At 41.5% G+C, this 22852-nt stretch overlaps 1 protein-coding gene across 1 annotated transcript in view; it reads left to right on the forward strand.

The window, feature by feature from the left end:
* The window catches only part of cdh4 (cadherin 4, type 1, R-cadherin (retinal)), a 228239-nt gene that overhangs the window by 173735 nt on the left and 31652 nt on the right, over nt 1-22852 (forward strand). Inside the window, exons 6-8 of the mRNA XM_085353049.1 lie at nt 5572-5727; nt 10764-10908; nt 21697-21869. Coding sequence (XP_085209175.1) covers nt 5572-5727; nt 10764-10908; nt 21697-21869 — 474 coding nt within the window. The remainder of the gene's footprint in view (nt 1-5571; nt 5728-10763; nt 10909-21696; nt 21870-22852) is intronic.

A 22852-nucleotide genomic window follows, 5' to 3' on the forward strand; every position in this document is an offset into this window, starting at 1 on the left:
TGAACTTGAAGATCTTGCTGCATCTATGCCAAAATATAATGGATTGTTTACATGGCTGCACTCTACACCCCTACAAAGAAGTCATTGAAAACCTCTAGTGCTGTCATGTTTACAGACAGATTTATGATATGCATGCAAACACTACCAAAAACATAACCTCCTTGGAGGATGTAATTAGACAGTGCTAAACACATAACTAGTCACCTGGCTTAGCTATTGTGTTGTAGCTCATTGCACTAAAGCTTATTTGGGGGAGTAGCTCTGCAGCCGACCAAGCAAGCTGCCTATGTAGCTGTGAATGCCGGTTTGTTTACACGTGAACATTATTTGCTATTCGTTCAGATATATGTGATAGAAGTAAGAATGCAACGACTGGTTATTTTGAATGAGCTCTGATATGTGGAGGCAGTGATGAGCAAGCTTGAACTGTTAGCGCTGATTTATTCTAGCATTTCTTCTTAAATCAGTCATTTTTAAAATTAAAAAAAACTTTATTGATTCCAAATTTATTCTGGTTTGGTCTTTCCAAACCACTACAGCAGAGGTAAGATGAGTAGCACTAATTTAACCGCCCACTGTATGTTCACTGTCTGTGTGGGACATTTGCACGAGTACAGGGTATGCTTTTTGGACAAGCATTTGCTCAATTAAAAAAGTGATCATTAGTGGCAAACAGCACGCACCATTGTCCTCATAATAACAGTATATTAATAGGAGAGTGTTTTTTAAGCCTCCCTAACCTGTGGGGGTCCCTTTAATGTGCCCAGAAGGCAAAGCGAGGTGACTGAGCCCAGAGCAATAAAATATAGAGTGAGCCTGGAATGTGTGAAACCAAAGGATTACAACACAGGCCTGAAAGCATGGATGAGACATAAAAGAGGCCATCAAAGCGTGTAAACCATAGAGTCCCATTATTGTGTGACATTAGCCCATGGCACACATAACCCTTAATGATCCCATGGGTGCCTGCGGCACGCTGTCCTAATGACTTCCTGGTTAAAGGATAGTTGTTTCCTGGGAAAGAGAAGAATAGCTGCACACGTGCGTGTCCCTTGTACAGCAAAATCCGGCTGTGTTCATTTTGCAGCGTTGCTAGAAATAAGTTAGACTCGGAGTAAATAGATGAAAAACAGAGTGCCATCAAATAAACACCAAATTAGTCCCTGTTTATGTCGGCATCAAACTACTTATGCAGATAGGGCGATCATACAGGGTTGGATCAATTAAAGGAGATTTGGACAGACTGAAACTTCACAGTGCGCTAATTAGGCAGCCAGCCGCTATGCTAAATAAATGGAAATGTATTCCTTTCCGTTTCTTTTCTTCTATGTGTCTGCGTGCCTTGTGTCACCCCAAGGAGTTTAAGCAGAACACTAATTCTTCATCTAATTTTCTCCAACTCCCATTGCTTTCGCTCTCTGTGTCTCTCTGCCTTCATCCCTCTCCATCTTTCTTCTCACGCTGATAGCTTGTCTCCCAGGATCCTAGCAGTTGTCAGTAATCAAGGAAATCACTCTCAGAGAGCTACAAATAGGTCACTTATCTGATGTCTGTTCTGATCTGACTGAGACAGACAACCAGTTAAGTCCCTTGCATCTGCCTCTCCCTGCTATTTTAAGTGTGATTAGTAGCCATTCGATCTACTAGGAGGAACTGAAATAACAAGGAGAATTAAAGATGGGGATAGATAGACACTGAGCGAGAAAGCAAGAGGAGGACAGAAATCCCTGCTTTCATCATTAGCATTCTATTCAAATGGCTCAATTGAGCAGTTGTCACTCATGGGATTCCCGGGGCACCGAGAAACCGCGCTTCTTCATTTATTCAATTTATTGATATAAAGACTCTTCATTAAGAGACACCAACAAATATGACATCTGGTCTCATGTGGCCTTGATGTGGAATTTTAAGAAGGCATAAGAGCAAAAGGCCGCATGATGTGTAAGAGTTCCTTTGTCTCCTCTTTGGGCTATTATACTGAATTGCTAATTGCACTCTCTGAGCTTTGAAGTTCCGCCGAAGAAACAGATTGCTCGCAAACACACACTGTCGGTAAGTAAACGTGCACAAGTCCGCATGCAGACTCGCATACCCGTGGCAGGTGAAAATTTCATGATTCCCTCATGACGGCCTTGTGAATTATTGAACTGAGCTGGTCCTTTTGATCCACGCATTGGTGCACACAGAGAGAATCTCTTACCTGTCAAACACTTCACTAAACTCACATACATGACTACAAGCTGCTTCTTATCCACCCAGGAAATGTCTATGCTAAAAAAAAAGAAGAAAAAGCCTATTCGGGGTGGTAAATTTTTCTTTTTCTTCATCTTCTTCTTCTTCTTCTTCTTTCTGGCTGTCCCTGCAGCTTGAGCAGATGTTTGTTGTTTGCGCGTGTGTGTATTTCTTCTGGTTTTGAGCACAGAGCCCTTAACGTGTTTGTCTCCTTCACAGATAAGACAGAAGATTTCACAGGCACGTTCTCATTACTGAAATGCATAATGCGTCTGATCTGTTCCACATTATCTGTCTGTTATCCAAACAAATGACATTGATGATGAGGGTGAATGATCAAATTATGTTATTGTTTATGCCATAATTTCATCCTGCTTTGATTGGCAGATAGTGGGTGTTGTGAATAATAAATGCAATTAGTCCTACAGTATCTTCGTGCTCCAGTGATTAAATGCCAAATGGAACCGCCTAAGTGCACAGATTGATAGAATTTTTACAATATTGTACATTACACCTGAACCTGCAGCATCCACAAATGGATCCTGTGTGAAGCGAGCTCAGGAAATGAAAATTGTGAAAGCTACAGAGGAGCGCTGCACCGTGGGTGTGGGAGCACCACGTTCGAAATTAAGAGAGAGGGTATCATGTTCAAACAGAGAAATGTTTTATGCAGCAGCCACCGTCACCACTGAACGGATGAAGTAATTTCATTTTCATGCATGATCTGCAGCCCCACAGACCAGGAAAATTGCATAGGAGGGGGAAGAGAAAGATAGAGAGAAAAAAGAGTCAAGACTTCCCTTTTCTTCATTTCTCCATTATTCCCTCTGACTTGTAACCATAGTGATGGTTCAGTCCCAATAAAGTAGAAAAAAAAACCAGGAAACCCGGCGTTGTGTTTAGAACGTGAGTTTGAAGTCGGAGGAAAGATTATTTGATTACCGCTGCAGAGCTAAAACACCAGCACCGAATTTAATTGGCAGCTATCCCGATTATTGATTGATTCTCTCGCTCCGCCTCCCATAAACCCTCTTCCTTCTACACTCACTAAAGTCTCACTACGGTCACTCAAAGCCTGCGTCACCTTAAACACATACGCACTGCACTCTCTTGCACTGCTGACATTTTTGGAAGTATTTGTACTTTTTCCTCTGTTCTACTCTTTTAATATATATTATTGGAATAAAGCATTGCAGCTTTTTTCCACTACAGTTAATGATTTTCCGTTTTTCTCTGTTTGTCTACAGTAAAACTTGCATATGCAAACTTATCACAATCGTATATAATAGATTAAATTAGAAGAACAAATTATTGGGCCATTTGTAATACTTTCAGGAATTTAATGAACAAAATGGTTAATTAATTGTTAAACACTTTTAATCAGTATTGTCAGTTGTAGCTTTGCAACCTATAATCAGCAGTGTGGCCACTTAACTTAAGCCCACCCTTAATCCTTGTAAAATCCCAGGGAAAAGTCAAGGTGAGCTAGTTATTGACTATTGTAATCAGTCGTTTGCACTGCTTTGAGACAATCAAGATGTTTAGCCTCTTATCTCTCACCCAGTACTACCAAGCAGGCATCCAGTAGCTGAAAGTTATTGTACAACATGACAACAACTGCAAACATACAAAAATCTTTTTTAAAAAACCCCAAAAAACATCATTTTGCTATGTTTCACATTAATAACAGTTTGGGTTTTTTTGTTGTGAGTTCTTATTTAGTTTAACCACTTTACTCCCATGAAGTTATTTTAAAAAATACTGAGAAATTGGCTGGAAAGGATGTCATTTCATAAACATCACCAGTGGTAATTCTTTATGATTACTAGCTGATTTTTGTTGTAATGTGCAGCAATTAAATGGAAACAAGCTTCTTCCTCCTGCTCCCTTATTCACCACAGCAGGTAGCACAATGTGTGGGATTTGACAAGTTTTCACACCAGATGTAGTTCCTGACAGGTCGCTCTGAGGCGTTTGGGTCTCCTCCCGGTCTTGAACAAGGGATCTGTTGCTTGTTTAGTAAATGTGGAAGCCTCTACACTACAGAGACACACCAGTAATCAAGTGAAAACCAAGTGGGCTGTTTTTTAACATCTTTTGTTAACATGAGCTCTCAAATGTCCATCCCTGATAGAAATGCCCCTTTCAAATAAAAGGTATGAATTAGCTATATAAGTAGTATTTAACTGTACTTTAGGGTTAGTATCTGTAAGTATTTGTCCACAGACAGCCAAGCCTGTCCATGCTACTGGAAGGTGTAACTGCAAACATACAACAAGAGAGAAAGGTGTAGTATGATTACAGAGTTATAGGGGATATGTGTAAATATTTTATTTTTATAAAGTTTGCTAGTCCAGGCCCAAACTGGCCGGATTGCTGTTGATCTGGTTCTTGAGGTTATTCATCATTTATCTGTGAGACTTGTCCTGCAGATGCACAGAAAAGCCACAGTCTTGGTTTGCTGCTGGCAATGGTAGACCTCGTTCTGCTTCCTGGGAGATCGCTTGCAGCAATCTACCATTACCAGCTGCAGTCAGTATGGTGGAGTCTGGGGACCCATCGGGAATCTTTTGATGGCTAGGCCTCTGGGGGCGGTGGTCAGTTCTCGGGATTTCCAGTGTTGATATCCGGATAGTGAAAAAGTGGAGAAAAAAAGTCTGTTTTTTTGTTTTGTTTAACCTAAAACAGCTAATAAAAAGCAAAATTCAAGCTCAGAGAAAAATGGAGTACCAGTGGTGTAGCTTTTCAGTGCTAGAGATACTATCTCACAGGAAGTGGTGTCATGCTACGTCTTTTTTCTTTGCCTGTGACTAAATGTGTAAAAGCTGAAATGAGAAGAAATGTAAAATGAAGTCATTAATCAGTTTCACAGTCCAGGAAAGTCTCCATCAGAAATGCTGTCATTGTTAGACATGAAGTCATGTTGATTCTTTTTTTCAAGGCTTCTGCCATAATTCAGACACATGCCATAAAATCTGCCATAAAAGTAAAGAAAATCAAAGATCGGACAAAAATCTGCTGGCAGTACATCTATTTCCCCTCAGTGCACATTGTTCAATCTTCCATTTTCACCTCTGGGCTGTAGGTTCAAAGACACAAAAGAGAGTTTTCTGTGAAAATGTTATCATCAATGTATCTATCAAACATTCCACATACTGTTAGTTTTCTCACAAACTTTTAGTTTAAGGTCATAGTGTGTTTTTGACAATTTATGTCACATACTGTTCTGCTCTGAACATTTTGTACTTTTTGTTGCAATTGCAGGCAAAGCTTGAAAGGACTAAAGAAAAAAAAAGATTTTCCTCTCTGTTCAACTTGCTTCTCTGGCTCTGTCCTCAGATCCGCTCCGATCAGGATAAGGATGTGGGCATCCGCTACAGCATCACCGGAGCAGGCGCTGATCAGCCCCCGAGTGGTATCTACAACATAGATCCCATCAACGGCAACATGTTTGTCACTCAACCTCTGGACAGAGAAGAAAGAGCTTCCTTCCATGTAAGAAAGAAATGTCTCTACTCGCCTGTTTTTGTTTTCTCTCTAGCTCCAGTTATGTCTGTCTCATTATCTCCCAATTATCCCTGAGGAAATGTGCCGGGGCCCATCTCTTCCCCATCTACCTTTCCTTTTAACAAGTAATGTCGTCTGCCAAAACTAAATGACAAGTCAGGGTGCATTCAGAGCAATCACTGCTCTGATGTACAGTACCTTCACATCAGCCGCTCCAGGAGTTAATTGAAGCCGAAACCAGCTATGAAATGAAGACTGGTTTGACAAAACCCACTGCCGCGGAAACTGCCATATGGATTTGGGTTTAGCAGTGCAGAGTAGGAGGATTTGAACACACAAATGCAAAGTGATGTGCAGGTAAATTGTTGTGCACGTTTGTGCCATCAGAGCTAACAAGCTTGGCATATGTGTGTATGAGCTGGTATATGTGTGTGTTTCTGTGTATGGCATGCTGATTGATAGCTGATTTACCGTTAGTGGGCTCAGGTCTTCTTTTCCACCTCTCTTACTTTCTGTCCGTGTCCCACTTTCCTTTTTGCACTTCAATCCCACACATTGTTGCAAACTTACCTCATGCACTCTGAGGGGCAGGCTGACAGCTGTATAGTTAGCCTACATGTGGCCTAGTGATTCCCTACCACACTCACGCACACATATGCACACAGAGAAAACCAGATGATTGGTCTCTCTGGAACCTCGGGTTAAACAGCTTTTCATATGTGTGAATTAAATATGCAGGGCCACATGAGGCTTGTGCTAATGCTAGGCCATTGGTTCATATACCCACATTACAGGTTTCAATTTATCTCAGCAAAGACTAACACCTCCACTTGAGGTGAATGCCGGTGTCAGAGTCACAACTCCTGCGCGCCTGTCAGAGTGATGGATGGCTGAGCCGCCGATAGAGCTAATTCAAAAGCATGCTCCTGTCTCTTCAGGAAAGAGGGGAGGGGGTGCCTTCATTGCATACACTCAGCATTATGCCAACAGTACAAACTTTGAATGTATACACACAGGCATGCACATAGCTATGCATTGGTAAATTCCACAAAGCTCTATGTGATTGTCTTCTTGATTAGTTTGTCTTGCTTTTCTCATGCAGATGATCCTCTTGTTCCCTCACTTGCTGCATTCAGACTCTGGTCACTGCTGACTGTGTATGTGATTGTTGTCTCTCCATACCTGCTCGTACTCTCAACCAGCAAATTGGGATCAATAAAGCAGGCAGGTTATTGGTCCCTGGGAAAGGACAGCGGCTCAGTAAACAGTTCTTATTTGACACAACCTGTAGTGAAAACAGCATGTATGGTTGAGAGCACTTCAAGTTGAATGAACCTCCTATTTAGACACCGTGGACCCATGCTGCTTGTGATGTGATGTATGATTTACTGCAGGAGAATGTAGCTAGTGATCGACCCACGGGAAATTTAGTCCATGACTTTCCTCCTTTTAACTTGATAGGAAGTTCCCACCACTACTGTGTGCCCTCATAGGCCAAACTTTGCTTGTTAGTTTTGGGTTCAAGAGAAAAGAGAGACAAGGCTGCTGTTTTTGACTAGCACCAGGGGGAAGTGATCTGTGAGGTGAGGAGAGTGGGTGTTAGCCTGAGCTTCAGTTTTGTAATACAGACCTACTGTGATGAAGCAGGGCACAAGGAGAATTGCAAGAAGAAAAAAAAAAACCCAAATGTGCTTTTTTTTCTTTTTCCATCTTTTGTTGCATGAATGCATGCACTGAAGCATACAGGAAGGGTTATAATCTAAAAGATCCGGTCATGGACAGCTGGTATACAGCATTTTTTCAACTGGCCTCAAATACAAGTAATTTTCTGGAACCATTATGCTTATTACTGTATTTATATTGATATTGCATTCAGCTACAATAACAGCGCTGTGAGGCTTGAAATGGCAATACTAACATGTTTATGTTGTGACGCCATGATGTTAACGTGTACTAAATGGCTTTAAAAATAGACACTAATGGTAATGTAATTAGTTTTGCAAGCATTTGGAGTTAAATCAACGAGCTGGCCACGTTTTTTATGCCATTCCTTCTAAAGCATGTTAAGATGTCTCAGTAAATAAGTTTAAACTTTGACCAACTGCTGGAACTCGACTTTAAAAAATCAAAAGATATTCAGATTCATTAGACTTTATCTTCTAAGCTAGGTTGTCTTAAACCCATGGCCTCCAAAAAGTAAGTCTAAGCTAAACTACAACTGAAATCATAAGTTATAAGTGTTATTGTGAACGAGGTATAATTAAAATAGTGTAAATGCTTATCTAACTACGTGTCATGTGAGCACGCGAAGATCCAACACAGTCAAGCGAACATTAAACACTCTTTGCCAGCTCCCTAATACAGAGTGTCTGTGTAGAGTTTGCCAACATGGGCATAGCAACATTATGGAACTAGCACAGGTAACTGCCCGCTAAATATACAGCAATTGGGTAGCTGCTCTGTGCCCTGCTTCCTGTAAGAGCCACTCATGCAGCAAGCTGACCAAATCCAAACTGAATATTTCATCTACACTATCTGCTGTTCCATGCAGCACGTGAGACAGAAAAAATTCCAACAATATCTTGATCTTCATGTTCATGTGAGGTTATGTATGACACATCTGTAAAGGATAACTCATGAGCTTAATATTCCATGCCTAATTAAGTGAGCGCTTCTTAATTTTAAGTTAATGCAATGGATTTGGTTTAGATGACTTGAAAATAAATCACCTCTGAACAGCCTACTGGTTATTTCTTTTGGCGAGATAAGAATAGCGCTTCACAATATTAATTTTACATGTTATGAGATGAAGATCTAAGTTTTTCCTTGCAACGCTCACGCCTCATACATTGGACTGAGGCATGAGTGTTGCAAAGTTAATTACTAATTAACTCTCAACATGAGCATTGGCCAGAAGTCATTAATCACTACATGAGTCTTTATCATGGCGGACTGTTGCTAGCTAAAATGTAGCACTATTCTCAGTGAGTATATACAGTTTATTTACTCATGTATACATACATATATTGTACATAGAGTACATATAGTGTAGGAACTAAAGAGAAGAAATTATGTGATTTTGTGACAGGCTGCTGGTAACACGATTCTTAAAGCTACAAGGTAACCTTGGCCTCAGAATCTTAGCAGAAAAAATAAACACTCCACTTGAAGCACCATGCTAGTATAGCTATACATTGGCTAAGGGAGCCAATGGTGCAAAGTACAAACTGTATTTCTCCTCTGTGGTTGGTCCAGTCATCCTAAAGCTCACGCTGCAGAATACTGATGTTGCTTTCCACACATACATTTGCAGTTTGCACAAGGCACACTCATCCAGGCCCTGTGATCACATTTCCAACCCCGCCACTGAGCACACAAACGCAGAGACACATAAACAGACTCCCGAGAACATACGCAGGAAGACGCATGCAGAAATGTGAATATATAAACGCTGACACATATAGAAATAAAAGAAAATGTGCAGGAATATACACACGCACAAATCTGCAAGCAGAAAGGACAGAACACATACAAACGAAAACACAGTGTGACACGAAGACAAAAATACACAGCGGTCGCACATACACACCCGTGCAGTTGAGGCAGCCACACATATCGCAGTCGCACATATCACAGTCACACTTTCACACTGTGCAGTGTTCACAGCTGAGAAAACAGATTGGGCTTGTTTGTTTGTTGGGTCTCCTCTCCATGTTTGTTTGCTGTGCTTCAGCCAATGGAAAACTAGCATCTTGAGGATCATTAAGTGGCTAAAGAGGGCTCTTTTGATTGGCTGTGCACGCCTCCCCAGTGTGTAATCTTCCTGCTCGTCGGCGTCCGTGTTAATGTGTCTAAACATGTGTCTGAATTGGTGTTTGGAATGCTCAAGCAGTTCGGCTAGGGTTCGATGAATCCTTGACAGACAGGCACAAAAGCCGACATGATCGGTGGTGTTTTGGCAAAGGCAGGTGCCGCCATTCAATCTTTCATGTCGCCCCACAATGCATCACGGTTCCCTGTAAATAGGCTGACAGGAAGACCCTCCTCGACTGTGTGCAGACAAAATATTTTGCTGCCAGCGTGTCTGTTTTAGCCAGAATGAGAGCCCTTCTCCATTTAACAAGCCAAGCTGTGATTGATTAACATTTCTGCAGAGGATACGAATGTGTATGCAATTGAATGAGAGTAATGTAAGTCACGGTGAACAGTGCCAGTTTGGTTCCAGGGCTATTACAAAGCTTTGCGTTATATTAGATATCATTAGAGGGGACTGGTGGGGAGAAGAGGGTGTGTAAGAGCAGTGGTGGAGATTAAGACATTCCACTGCAGATGATGATTGCTTTTGTCAGTCTTGCCTGTTCAAGCCCCCACACCTCCGCACTGCCTCTTTGTATTTTCATCTCTCATTTGCTTCCACAGGACTCATTCACTCTTCTCTTCTCTTCGTCCCATCTCATTCGCCGTTTTTTTTCCCGCCCCTTCTTTCTTTCCCTCTCTCCTCTCTCTTTCTCTCTTCTCACACTGTGAATTGTCAAGGAACAGCTCATCAGACGGAGACATCCATCCAAATGGATGGCTTTGTCAGAACAAACTGAGACAAACATTCTCCCTGAACAAAAAGAAACCACAGCTTGAGCAGCAACACCTCTCTGATATTTTTCAGGCCTCTGGCTGTGCTAACAACAAAATAGGTGTTGTTTGTGTGTTTGGAACATTTCACTGCTTTGCCCCTGTCTGTGCTGTTCTGGTCCGTGCCAAGGTACCAACAGGATACTCATGCCCTGTTGGCAGACATGAAAAAGAATATTTGCAGATTATATGAAGATGCCAATTAACAAAGTCGAGGAAGCTGTTGGTACTGAGGTTTTTCCTTTCTGCAGAATCTTTGCAGAGTGTCTTATGCATCAATCCAATGCCTCGTTATCAGACTTAGTTGAGCTATATATGGAATATTCATACAACCTTAAATGCTGTACTGAATGCTAATGATATCATTTTTTTCTTTCACTTGGGCCTTTTTATAGCTGCGTGCACATGCAGTGGACATGAACGGGAACCAGGTGGAGAACCCGATCGACCTGTACATCTATGTGATCGACATGAATGACAACAGACCCGAGTTTCAAAACCAGGTGTATAACGGCTCTGTGGCAGAAGGATCCAAACCAGGTACCAATTATTTCTACTTGTGATGAGATCATGAATCTAATACAGTCTAATGTGAAAATGTAGATTATTCAGCCATAATGTACAAAAAGTTGTCTGCAGTCTTGAGCAACTCATTTTTTAAGCATTAGTTCTCCAGACTTTTTGAAGGTCACATTTTTTCTTTAGACAGTCCTTGTACCTGACCATTTTCACTGGATTTTTCTGCTTGTTTGTTTGTTTATTAGGTCATTTTAAACTGCCATATACATTTTTCTAGCATAAAAAGTCACCTAACTCAAGGAATGAACCTGTGCTGTCTATACACATATCTAGCGACTCAGCAAAGAACCAATTTTAAATTGTTACCTTCAGGCATTTTAGCTTAATTTGTCCCATTTTCTTTAGTTAAATATATGAAAGGATAGATTTAGGTATGCCAAAGACAGCACAGTTTAACATGAAATATTAGTTTTGCAAAGTATTTCCCAAAGAGGTAATAGCTAATAATCTGGGATACTCTGAACTGGTAATGGCGTGTCTGTAAATGATTTGAGGAAACTGGGCAAGTGGAGGACAAACGAAGAAGTGTCAGGCCTAAAAACTGTCAGATGAACAGTATCTGAAGGTCAAGTCCTAAAAAAAACACCTTACACCAGCGGTCCCCATCTTTTTTGCACCACGGAGTGGTTTATGTCCGACAATATTTTTACGGACCAGCCTTTAAGGTGTCACGGATAAATACAACAATATAAAACCAGTACCAGTACCAAAAAAAAGAAGATTTATTCATTACAATGGAGATCTTGTCCAAATTGATGGATTTATGAACACAGAAAAGTACAGTCATATTTTGAGCAACCATGCAATACCATCTGGAAAGCATTTGATTGGCAATAGCTTCAATTTTCATCATGAAAATTATCTCAAACATACTGCCAATGCAGTAAAAGCATACCTGGATAGAAAAACACACAACATGGATTGGCCTCCCCAGAGCCCAGAATACACAGATATAATGTACATCGTTTTGAGTTCAGCGACTTACAAGAAATATATGTCATCATCATGCTGGTGAATCTGTTTAGAAATCATAAGAAAATACTCCTTAGAGATATTAAGAATCAAATCAGTGTCAACTAACATCTCCCCAACAATACAAACAGCTCAATGTTAGAAAACATGACAAAAAGAGTAGCGTACTCGGCTCTGCATTTAGACTTACTTGTTATTACACTCACAGTTGTGATTAGAGAAAATGAAAAAAAGAAAAGGTTTTATTTGTCTGCTTCAACAGTGCAAGGTGTGAGTGCAAAATGTTTGTTACAAAAACAGAAAACAAGATTTAAATATCCTGCCTTCACCTTCAAAGTCTTCACCTTCAGAATTCACCTACCCTGCTTACATGATGCGGCTCCCTCCAGCTTCATCCTTTTCCTAAAGATGAAATACAATTTCCAGAGTCACTGCCTGACACATTGGAGACGATCCAGTCAATGGCACAAATGGTCAGACCTGCACTTCCAGGAAGCAATCCAAGTTTAGCTAGAGTACTGCAGCGCAAACAGTAGCTGGATGGTAGAGGTGGGCGATATAACCTAAAAAATGATATCATCATATTTCACAAAAATTCACAGTAATGATATTTGTGAAATACTGAACATTTCAAGACTGCAGCTTTGATGACAGACTACCTAATACACAGTATGAGTGCATTACTGCAAAGTACCATCAGCAGCATTATAGTGCAATAGCAATGACGCAGCATAAGTCAAATGCAAGCACAAAAATAGCCAAGGTTGTGCATTCCCTGGAAAATTTAAGCAAAACTATAACATAACTGCTGAACACGTGAACAATAACAATAACTAAAGTAACTTCACGTCGTAACGTCTCGGCACAATAAAATTGTCACATAATAAAACTGAAACTGAAAAGTGGACATAAAGTATTTTTTGCTTGAGATGTCAGGTCGAGTTTTTTAACCAGCTGCTTAAAGCCCTCCTTTACCTGCAACCACGTCAGTGATTTCCATCCACTGTTTACTGTTCCTGTCATACGGAGCATTCAAGCGATGCTCCTGTCTCACATCACCAGCTGCTAGCATCTTTTTCTTGCATACCATCATATCATAACTGTGCACCCCTAATACCGATGTGTTATACATACAATCTGTTTTTAGGGGGAGAGTCTGGGAACTCGACTGAACTCTGGTTAAGTAGTTTTAAGTCAACAGCTTTATTTCACTGAACTAATCTAGTTAATGTGCTGATCTGAAAAGGCTGCCTTCAGGCCTTCAGACACAGTATAACAAATACAAAAACTACCTGTAGCGCTAATAACTGTATAACTAATAACCCTAATTTGTCAAAGGATGGGGCAGCTTCACAAATTCTTATTGTTTGACTTGGTGACTGGGGCTGGGTGAGGGGTATAGGTGCTGTAGGGGCTATAAAATACCTGCGAACACAAGTCTGTAATTACTTAATACCCACTTAATACAGCAATCTCAATCACTGCATGGAAAATCATGACTCCACGGCCCTTTTTGTCATCATACTGTGCTCTTCTCAAGATAACTAATGTAGCAGTTCATTGGAAGCTGTGCGGTAGCCATATTTACATTAATTATTACTGAGACTTGCAAAAAAATTTGTTGTTTATGGGCCCTTTTTACATTGGCTTATAAGATCAATGTTTCACCGTGACTCTTGGCTTTTTCTCGTTGGTTTAGACAAGGGCACGTCGGCGAGATATTTATGTTACAGCATCTTGGCTGGATGCATCATTATCAGATTCTGCAGAGCATGGAGAGATGTAGAGCTTCTCTCAGAATCAGGGAACAGAGTTGCGGTCAGTGCGAAGCCAGAGACAAGAGCAGAATGCACAATGTCTCGACTGGAAGAACTCCTGTTTTAACAATCAGACCCTGAGGACCCGTGTTTGTCTTCACAGCGTTCAGATATTGTTCTGCTGCAAGTTTAATCTCAGGGGGATTTGTAAACAATATAGGAACGCATGTTGCGCATGTGTATGTGTTGGACTGTGTGTGTGTGTGCACGTGCACGTGAACGCTGGTTACTCCTCAGTGGAGCGTGGGTCTATATACAGAGCTCCTAATTAGCGAGGGTAACCAGACATTCCAAAAGCTACTTTCTTTGTTTTTCACTCTGATTCTCTCTGTGTAGTTTCAAATGAAAGACTGCAATGACAAAAAGTGTTTGAATTCAATATTGCATTAAGCCGGGCAAAATCTGTGATACCAATTAACAACAAAAACGTTACACTCTGTACAATATAATTGCTCTGCCCTTCATTAAGCAATCACTGCCAAGTAACACTTGTTTGCGGAGCACACACTGTTAGGTGACAAGATGGGCGGTGTGTTTGTTGTTTAAAAAACAGTCATATTTCACGTGGAGGAGCACGGCCCCTTTTTGTTTTCTTTTGTACAGTCATTCGTCTGAAATTTGATGAATTTTAATTAGAAAAATAGACCGCGTGTTGGTGTAAATGCATGTTTAGTCGAAGAAAACAACGATTTATCTTCAGCAGAGGTTCGAGACATACTTTTATACTTTTCTGGCCCATTTAAGCGTTTAATACATCCTCAGCCAGTTAAATCTTTTACAGCCTATTAATAGATCCAGTCTAGGATTCCAGTTAAGTGCTGCAGAGCTTTGCTGAAGTTAGTTTTTATACCCACTATTAGCGAACCTGGCAGACAGTTGAATGTGCAGTCAAGTGCTTTTGAAATATGTATCCTGAGTTTGACTCAAATCTTTTTGGGGATTTTTTTTGTACCCACTGGAATCACTAATACTTTAAATCACTAAATCTAAGGCAACAAATTAAAATACATACATTTGATAAAATAACTTAAATCTCCAATACAAATAGAAGGTGCTGTGAGTTTAGCAATAGTGTATTTGCACTGGATTTTTCCCTTTTTTCGTTTTCTCACCTCGTCCCACCTGTTTGACCTGTCTTCATTATTTGTGGCACTTCTTCTTGCTTGCCGGTGGATTATATCATGAGGAGATGCACTTTTACATAAACTGACATTTTCAGTGATTAACAAAAAAAAAGACCGTGAAATCTCTCAGGTGTTGCCCAGAGTGACACACTATCTTTCCATGCTGGCAACAGGTGGAGTGAAGCCTGTCACAACACAGCAGCTGACAGGTGCTGCTCTGGGCAGCAGTGCTGCTGTACACAGTATCTCTCAGTATGCCTCGATCTCAGTCTCCCAGTGCACACAGCACATTTAAAAAGCATTAAAAGAATTCCAACACATTTTTCCACAAGTGCAGAAAAGTTATGCTCATATTTCAAAACAATATTGCCACACCAAAAAGAAATGATGTAAGTTTTTATGTGACAGGTTAAGACTAAAAAGCCTGAACTATGAAATAAATGCCAGAAAATTGGCTTATCTTAAACAAATTAAAAAGATATGAGGTGGTTATGGTTAAAAATATCGTACAGTGATGATGTAGAGGTTGGTAACTATGTATCAAATATGATACACTTGGCATTACAGGGTTAAAACTTGACAGCACACTCAACTTTGTGTCCAGAGTCAAGCTGAAGTTTGTCTGTAATTTAAGAACCTGCAGGCATATTTTCTCTCATGTTGATGCTCTGAAGGAGAGTTAGTTTGTATCACCATAATGACAGATGTCTCCACAGCTGAGTCTTTCAATGCTTTGGCCTCATAACAGTTGGGTTTTCAGCGTAAATTCTTTAAACAGCTTAGGTTAAACTGTCTATAAGTGTGCCTTTCGTCTTCAGTATGCACAATAGAAAATGTATGAGGCAGTTCAAATGGTTTTGTAACTCCACCCCTAAAATGCAAAAAATTCACCTGAATGCATCAAGCGCCGGGTGTATCACTTTCAGCATCGACAGATGCAGCTATCAGAGGTTCTCTGAAGCATTACAACACACCCTCATAGCTAGCACTGTGCGAAAGCCATCAAAGAGGAAGTCCTACAGGGAACCGCCCTTATCGCCGTCACCAGATGTTACTGTTAGGTAGAGATCTGATCGCACAACCAGGCAGGATCAGCTCTGAAATCCACACAACTGACACTTTCTGTCACCAGGACCTTGCTCAGCCCCAACAAACCTGTGAGTATTGGAATTAATTTTTTGCAGGTAATCAAGTCTACTCATGCAGTGCTCCATATTCAGCTTATGTCAGCAAGGAATGGATAGAGCTGAGTCTGAATATAAAGGCATCGAGTAAAGCTTGGTGAACCTGCTACTCCTCATGCAGAATACAATAAAAGAAATCCCTGCAAGCCTCCTGTGGCTAAATGCCTATAAGCTCAGGCTGACATGCATATTGAAAAAACAACAACATACATATCAAACGCCAGTGTCATCAAAAAAGGACACTAGAATGGCCTTACACTCCAGAAAATCTCTGAGACTGCAGCATGAGACAGTCCTTACATCGTGTTAAGTGGGCTCAGATAAAGATTTGTCATGATGGCGTGACTTCTTCAGAAAGCTCTTGTGTTCTGAGGCTGCGGCATACTCAGAACATCTGCCCTGTGATGTTCTGTCCTTCTGCGTCCCTCCCCCGTCTCCCTGACTCTGACAGCAAGTTGTTCCCTTTTATGGACCCTCTTTCTCAAAAAGGACTACTGAAATGAGAGAGGAACATCAAAAACCAGCAGCAGAGTGCCTTCTCTCACAGTCGATTTACCCTCCCGTGAGGGAGGGGATGGGGGGGGGGCTGGATTCCCCCCCAACGAGATTTAAGAGAACTTCCCTCTTAAATCTCTGTATCTGGGTGGGGGATGATTAGAAACTGGCATAGGAGCAGGGAGATGTGATGATGGAGGTAAATAACAGTGCTGGGGCTCAGTGGTGTTTCAGTCAAGTTTGGGGTGTGTATCACACTGTGTTCCCTACTGGCAACAGGCGGAGGTTTACAGTGCCACTCCAGAGAATACATCAGGGTCACGTGAATTTTTATTGACACAGAGGTCCTGCGGTTAGCACTTCCACCTTAAAAAAAAGGACAGTTTGTGTCACATAGCGTTTTATTTGTTTTACCAGTTTGTTCTTACAGGGCAGGAATGTGTAGTAGAGATTCAATTTTAACTTCAGAAACTAGCTATGGGTAAAAAAAATTCTTCTAAAATCATTTTGTACTTGAACACAAGAAACATGTTTCAGCCTCTCAGCCAGACTAATAAACATTCTCCTAAAACCTCAAATTTCCTTGGTGTTCTTTTGTAATATTGCAGCCGTCAGCTTTCGGCTGCTTCTCTGATATGTTATGTTTTCCAACCAGGTGGGATGGCCGCTGGCTTCAAATAGTGTGATGCTCCTGAGCCTAAAGCAGATTCTTAAACATATTGTTGGTCTTTTCTCTTTCAAGTCAAAATCTCCGCTGTAATTTAATCGACCGCACAGCTCTCTGACATTCAGGGCGTGCATGCATCTGCAATCTGTTACCCATAAACCATCTCTTATGTGTGTTTGCAGTGAATAAAAAGCCTTCAGAGTCACAAGAGGTGCTTTCAGTTTTTAAATTACGGCTTTGTTTATTTTGACTTGTAATGAAATGTATTGCAGTTTGTAAAGATTAATGACGTGTGAGCAGCAGCTCTTATAACGCTTTGTCAAAGACTACTTGACCTTTAACCAGAATGGATCAAGCTGAGAAAGTGCTGGCTCTCTTACACTCGTGCCAAGAACTGTAACACAAGCCCGATTGAATCGAAACATTTTAACTTGAAGCAGAGGCTCAGTACATACAAATCAGTCCAGATATCTGGCAGGAAGGTATGCAAAAACACACACACAGACGCACACAATGGGAAAAGGCAGAGTCAAAAAAAACCACTAGTAACTAGGTCAAATTACCTCCTGGAGAACACAAGGCTGAAACACTTGACACAAAGGTACTGAGACTGGCACCGAGCGAGGGGAACGTAAAGGGCCCTTTTCAGTACGCTAACACATCTCCTCTCTTTACTCACTTGCATCTCTTCCTCGCGTTTTAGCTAATCCCAGCAAGGATGAGAGAGAGGTGCAAGAAGGAGATGCAAATTCTTTGTTTCCATACTGCTGATCTTAAATGACATCGCTTATTAATGTCATGCTGCACAGCCGGATCACCTGTCACAGTGACTGGTACAAGTAACCACAGAGCTCTCTACAAAATGCAATAATTCTTTACTCATTAGATATTAAGTTGAATAACTGTGACTTATTATTAATAGTAATGTAACAAATTAATGTGTGGATAAGTAATAATTTCTTTCAACTTCCTAATTGCATTGTTGTTACGTAAGGATAAACTGTGCCTGTGTAAGATTTGTGTCACACACAATAGCTTTGAGCTGTGATCTGTGTATCCTTGTACACTACAAAGTAAGAAATAAAGTGAAAGCAATATATAAATACAGTCTCTGGCCTCATGTGGAGGTGTGTGGCATTGATGTAAGATTTCCACAAAAGTAGTGTCCTCGCTTTCTTTTGCAGGACCTCATCTTGGCTCGCGGTCTCGCTCCCTGATTCCTTGTGCAGCATTTAAAGACTTGCACGATCCCTGATGGTGAGGGAGATGATGACAGGACATGATTTCTTAAAGCTCTGGTAGAGTGTGAGAGGAGAGTGACACAGGAGGTGACAGCACCAGCAGGAAACATGGTGACAGGATGAGATGGCAGGTGTAAACAGTTAGAAAATAATAATTAGCACCTAAAAGCAAGAAAAACCAAACCTTAAACAGCAGAGTGGGATGGAACAGGATCCCACAGCTCCCACTTTTACCCACCTGTGTTTTAAACACCCAGCTTTCTCACAGTACCAGTTTATATAAACCCGATGACATCATCTTGCTCTGCTAGAGAGAAAAAAAATATGCAACTGTTTTTGTGGGTTAAGTAGTTCTCACAATGACAGGTTAACTGATCTCCATGTGTAAAATCAGTGTGGTGCTCCTCTTGAGAGCCAGCTAATGCAGCCGTTATTAGTACACATGATTCAGCCAGGACACTTTTGGAGCTATCCAAGCTTTGAAAGTACTCTTACTGACATCTCACCAGTGTGCATTCAGCGAATGAATCTGACTGTTTTTGCAGCTGGATCCCTGGACGCCTGAAATAACTTCCCTCCACTTTACTATTCTCTTGCTCGCCTGCATAATGAGCAGCCTTTGCTGCCTGTCCTTCGAGCACAGGCTTCTGCCTTTGTGGTCCTGGATGAAAGTCGAAAGGAATAGATCAGCAGACACGGCTGATGTGCTGTGACAAAGAAAATATTTTTGAATGGTTCAAATGGTTGGACTGAATTCCCCGTTTCCTCAAAGTGTTGTGGACACCATTAGAGGCTCTTGTGTGAAAACTCCCAGCCCTGCTCATCACTCCCGCCAAGATTCACCAGGCTTAAGGCTTCTCTCTTACCTTCCTTACCTCTCAACCTCTATTTCTCCTTCTGGCTCTCTGCCTGCACTGCCCGTACTGTACTGTACAGCAGCCACTCTTTGCTGCTGAAACGAAACCTCTATCTTCCCTCCACTGATTAGAATTATTATCCTCTTGTATCGTCCATCCCCTGCCCTCTCGCTCCCCGACTTCCCCTTTATTTTTTTCTTTTAGTGGTCTTTACAAACTCTCTCACCACTATGCTCCTCTTTTATTTCGTTTTATGCCCTGCAGTTTCCACCTTTCCTGCCTGTCTTTGTGTGCACCTCGCCAGTCCTGCTATTTCTGTCCATCTCTATCCTCCTTTTCCCTTTTTCTTTTCTTTTTTTTTTAAACTCCATCTTCTCTCTAATTGGAAGTCGGCTGTTGACTCGGACTGATTAATGTTTAGGCAGCAGATAGACCTCACCAGTGATCTCTGGTCACGTGATTGGAATGGCCAACAATATATGCGCCTGCTACCAAATTTTCAGGTCCAACGATTTTAGCAGGAAGGCAATTAGGATTTGGTATTAGTGATCAAATTAAATCGGAATTAAGCAGGCTCAGAGTTTAACCCTTTCAGCCATAGCCTTTCCTTTTTTGGTTCTGAAAGCCAGCAATCATCATATGACTAAATGAAAGCTTCATGTGTGAACATGTGATTTCTCTGGTCCTGTTCTTGTGTGGAAGACTTCAGAGGCTGATTATATACCGATGCCCCTCGGTGGAATATCGCTCATTGTTTCCTCTTTCCTGTCTTTCTGCGGCCTCTCTTCTTTTCCTTGCTGTTCGACGTGACAAATCCTGCTTTGAAAATTAATGAAGTTTGAAATAGAAATCGAGGCTACAATTATCCCGTCCATGCACGGTGTCACAGGAATGATGGTGCCATCTAGACCCAATTACAGGAATGGAGACACCTGTAACGGCTCAGACCCACAGGGGACCGCTGAATCTGCCACCGATCCGGCGGCTTCCCAGCTTCAGCTGAAACATTTAAATTTATGCTTTGGAAAGAGTCCAAGTCAAGCTTGGTGTTTCTACTTCTGCTTTAGAACATACATGACACGTGACCAGTTTGATTCACTTTTGATATGACAGTTGAACATTTGTGATTAAGTGCCTGCTCAGCACGGCACCGACCACCCACCACCAAACCCACTGAGGTAAGATTAGTCGCTAAGCTACTTTTTTGATCCCCCTCACATGAAAGCAGTGGCATGTTTTTAAAAGAATCTAAATGAATATTAAGTCAATAAATTAGGCCGCGTGCATCACGCCAAACGCATCACCACTCTTCCTTCATTTCTTTTAACGCTTCAGCTCCTTTGTCCTTGTCTTCCTCGCTTTGTGTTTTCCACTACTTACACGCTCTTCTCATTTAACCATGTTTGTGTTTCAGCCATCTCTTCTCTCTGCTTTCCTCCTCCTGCAAGCTGACAGCCTTTTTTTTCTCTCTCAGCGGCAGCAGCAACGGCAGCAGCAGCAGCAGCCTGTAAATGGCTGCCTGATGGAAAGTGACATTTTCACAGAACCCTGAGAGGGAGGCGAGGTGATCTCTCCTCTTTCCAGCACCAAGTGCTCCTAATTGCCTGGTCACATTTGTGAGCCCAGCTGACAAACTCGTGCAAATCAATAATTCTGCTCGGGGAAGATGCAGGGACACAGGGCCTCTCACCCTGAAACATGCTGAGAGGACACAAACACGCACATGCATACTAATGCATACGTGTGCCTGGAAGGAACTGTGGGCTCATACACACCCTTCCTGCACACATCCTCGTGAGCACTCCCTCTGCCTCTCTACCTCTGTGCTGTCTGGCTTAAATGGCAGTGTTTATCTGTGATTCTAAGACAAATAGGGAGAGTGTATTGAAGCATTAAGGGCAGCGACAGCGCTGCCGAAGGCTGAAATAATGGATGGTGGAAGTAGCAGAAGACCCGGTGCTCATTACTAAATGGACTCTGCAGAGGTGGAAACTTTGCCCCGCTAGTTTGAAATATATAGACCACCAAACAGCGCAGCTTTAAAATGGGAGCTTATTTAACAGGTTTTGTTTGTGTGTTTGTGCTGTGCTCTGTAATAGCTCTGACTCTAAAAGATGTTTGCCAAAGAACAGTACGCCACAGCAATTTGGAAAGTCTTGATTGACTTGTTTCAAGTTTTTGTGTCTTCTGAGTCTTCACACGCCCGACTTCCTTCTCTTTGATACTTCAGAAAAAATCTTTAACAAACAAAGGCACTTGAAAAGCCCTTTTTTTTTAAAAAATTTATTTTAATGTATGCCTGCTTACTTTTTCTTTTTCCCAGCCTGACCTCTTCTAGTCAAGCCAGCATAACGCGTATATCCGCTACAGTTTTGAATCTTTCTCTCCGCAGGCTCGTCTGTGATGCAGGTTACCGCCACAGACTCGGACGACTCCACCACAGCGAACGGCATGGTGCGCTACCGCATCCTCTCCCAGAGCCCCCACAGCCCCATCCCCAACATGTTCACCATCAACAGTGAGACTGGAGACATTGTTACGGTGGCAGCCGGCCTGGACAGAGAGGTCAGTGTAAGCTGTGCGTTCTGTGCTCCCGTTACTTACATCGAGGATTCACTCTGCATCTCATTTGTGTCCACGCAATAAAACAATTATGAAGGTTCGGTTATGTTATCCATGTTTAGTCACATTCTTATATACTACTAAAGAATAAAATGTTGTTACTTTATCTGTTTTTCTACCTAATTTTCTGTGTGTTCATCAAAAACAGTCCCAGAACAGTGATGGGCCTCGAAATTAGACTATCACTACTTATTACAGCAACGTAATAAAGATTCAGCATTCGCGAGCACACGAGGTGCCCACTGGGGTGCATGTAATGTAAAGTTTATCATCAGAGTGTGTACACAGTGCTCTGTGCGGATGTCCTTTTGCCCTCCACTTTGTTGTGGCAGGCAGCCATTATATTACAAGGGCACCGACTGTGTGTGCTTCCTCCAGCACATTGCAGCACATTAAAAAATAGCGCAATAAGAAAGGCAACCATCCCCTCCTGTCTGTGTGCATTTTTGTAAGGCAGTATAATCCCATCCCCAACTTTTAATGGCATTTAGTGTGTGATCTAGACGCAGTCCACATAGCAAGGTAAGCGGCTTTGTTGTTTAATGCAGGCCTAGGCGAGACCTACGTTATCCCATTTTGCCAATTGTTTAATCCAGATTTGCACAAGTTCATACTAGACTTTACTAGTTGTTTAACAGTTGCTTAACTTTTACAATGAGCTTCCTTGACTTCTATATGCATACTATGCTTTTTTTTCTGAAACAAACAAATGTATAAAGACCCGAATAAATAAATCCACCTGCAAATTCCCAAAATCTAATTTTAATCGCAGATTATAACAAAGCCTTTAAAAAAAAACAAAAACAAGTCAGCCGCATTCCCCCTTTCACAAATGTCAAACCGAGCACAAAATTACCTCATTAATTTTGATTCATTTGCGTGTCTGCTTATTGTGTGTAAATAAAAATGACCGGCAAGTATCTCAG

The sequence above is a fragment of the Diplotaxodon limnothrissa genome, linkage group LG5, assembly GCF_057381915.1.
Source record: "Diplotaxodon limnothrissa isolate DT_005_m linkage group LG5, D_limnothrissa_male_GT1.1, whole genome shotgun sequence".
Taxonomy (NCBI): Eukaryota; Metazoa; Chordata; class Actinopteri; order Cichliformes; family Cichlidae; genus Diplotaxodon; species Diplotaxodon limnothrissa.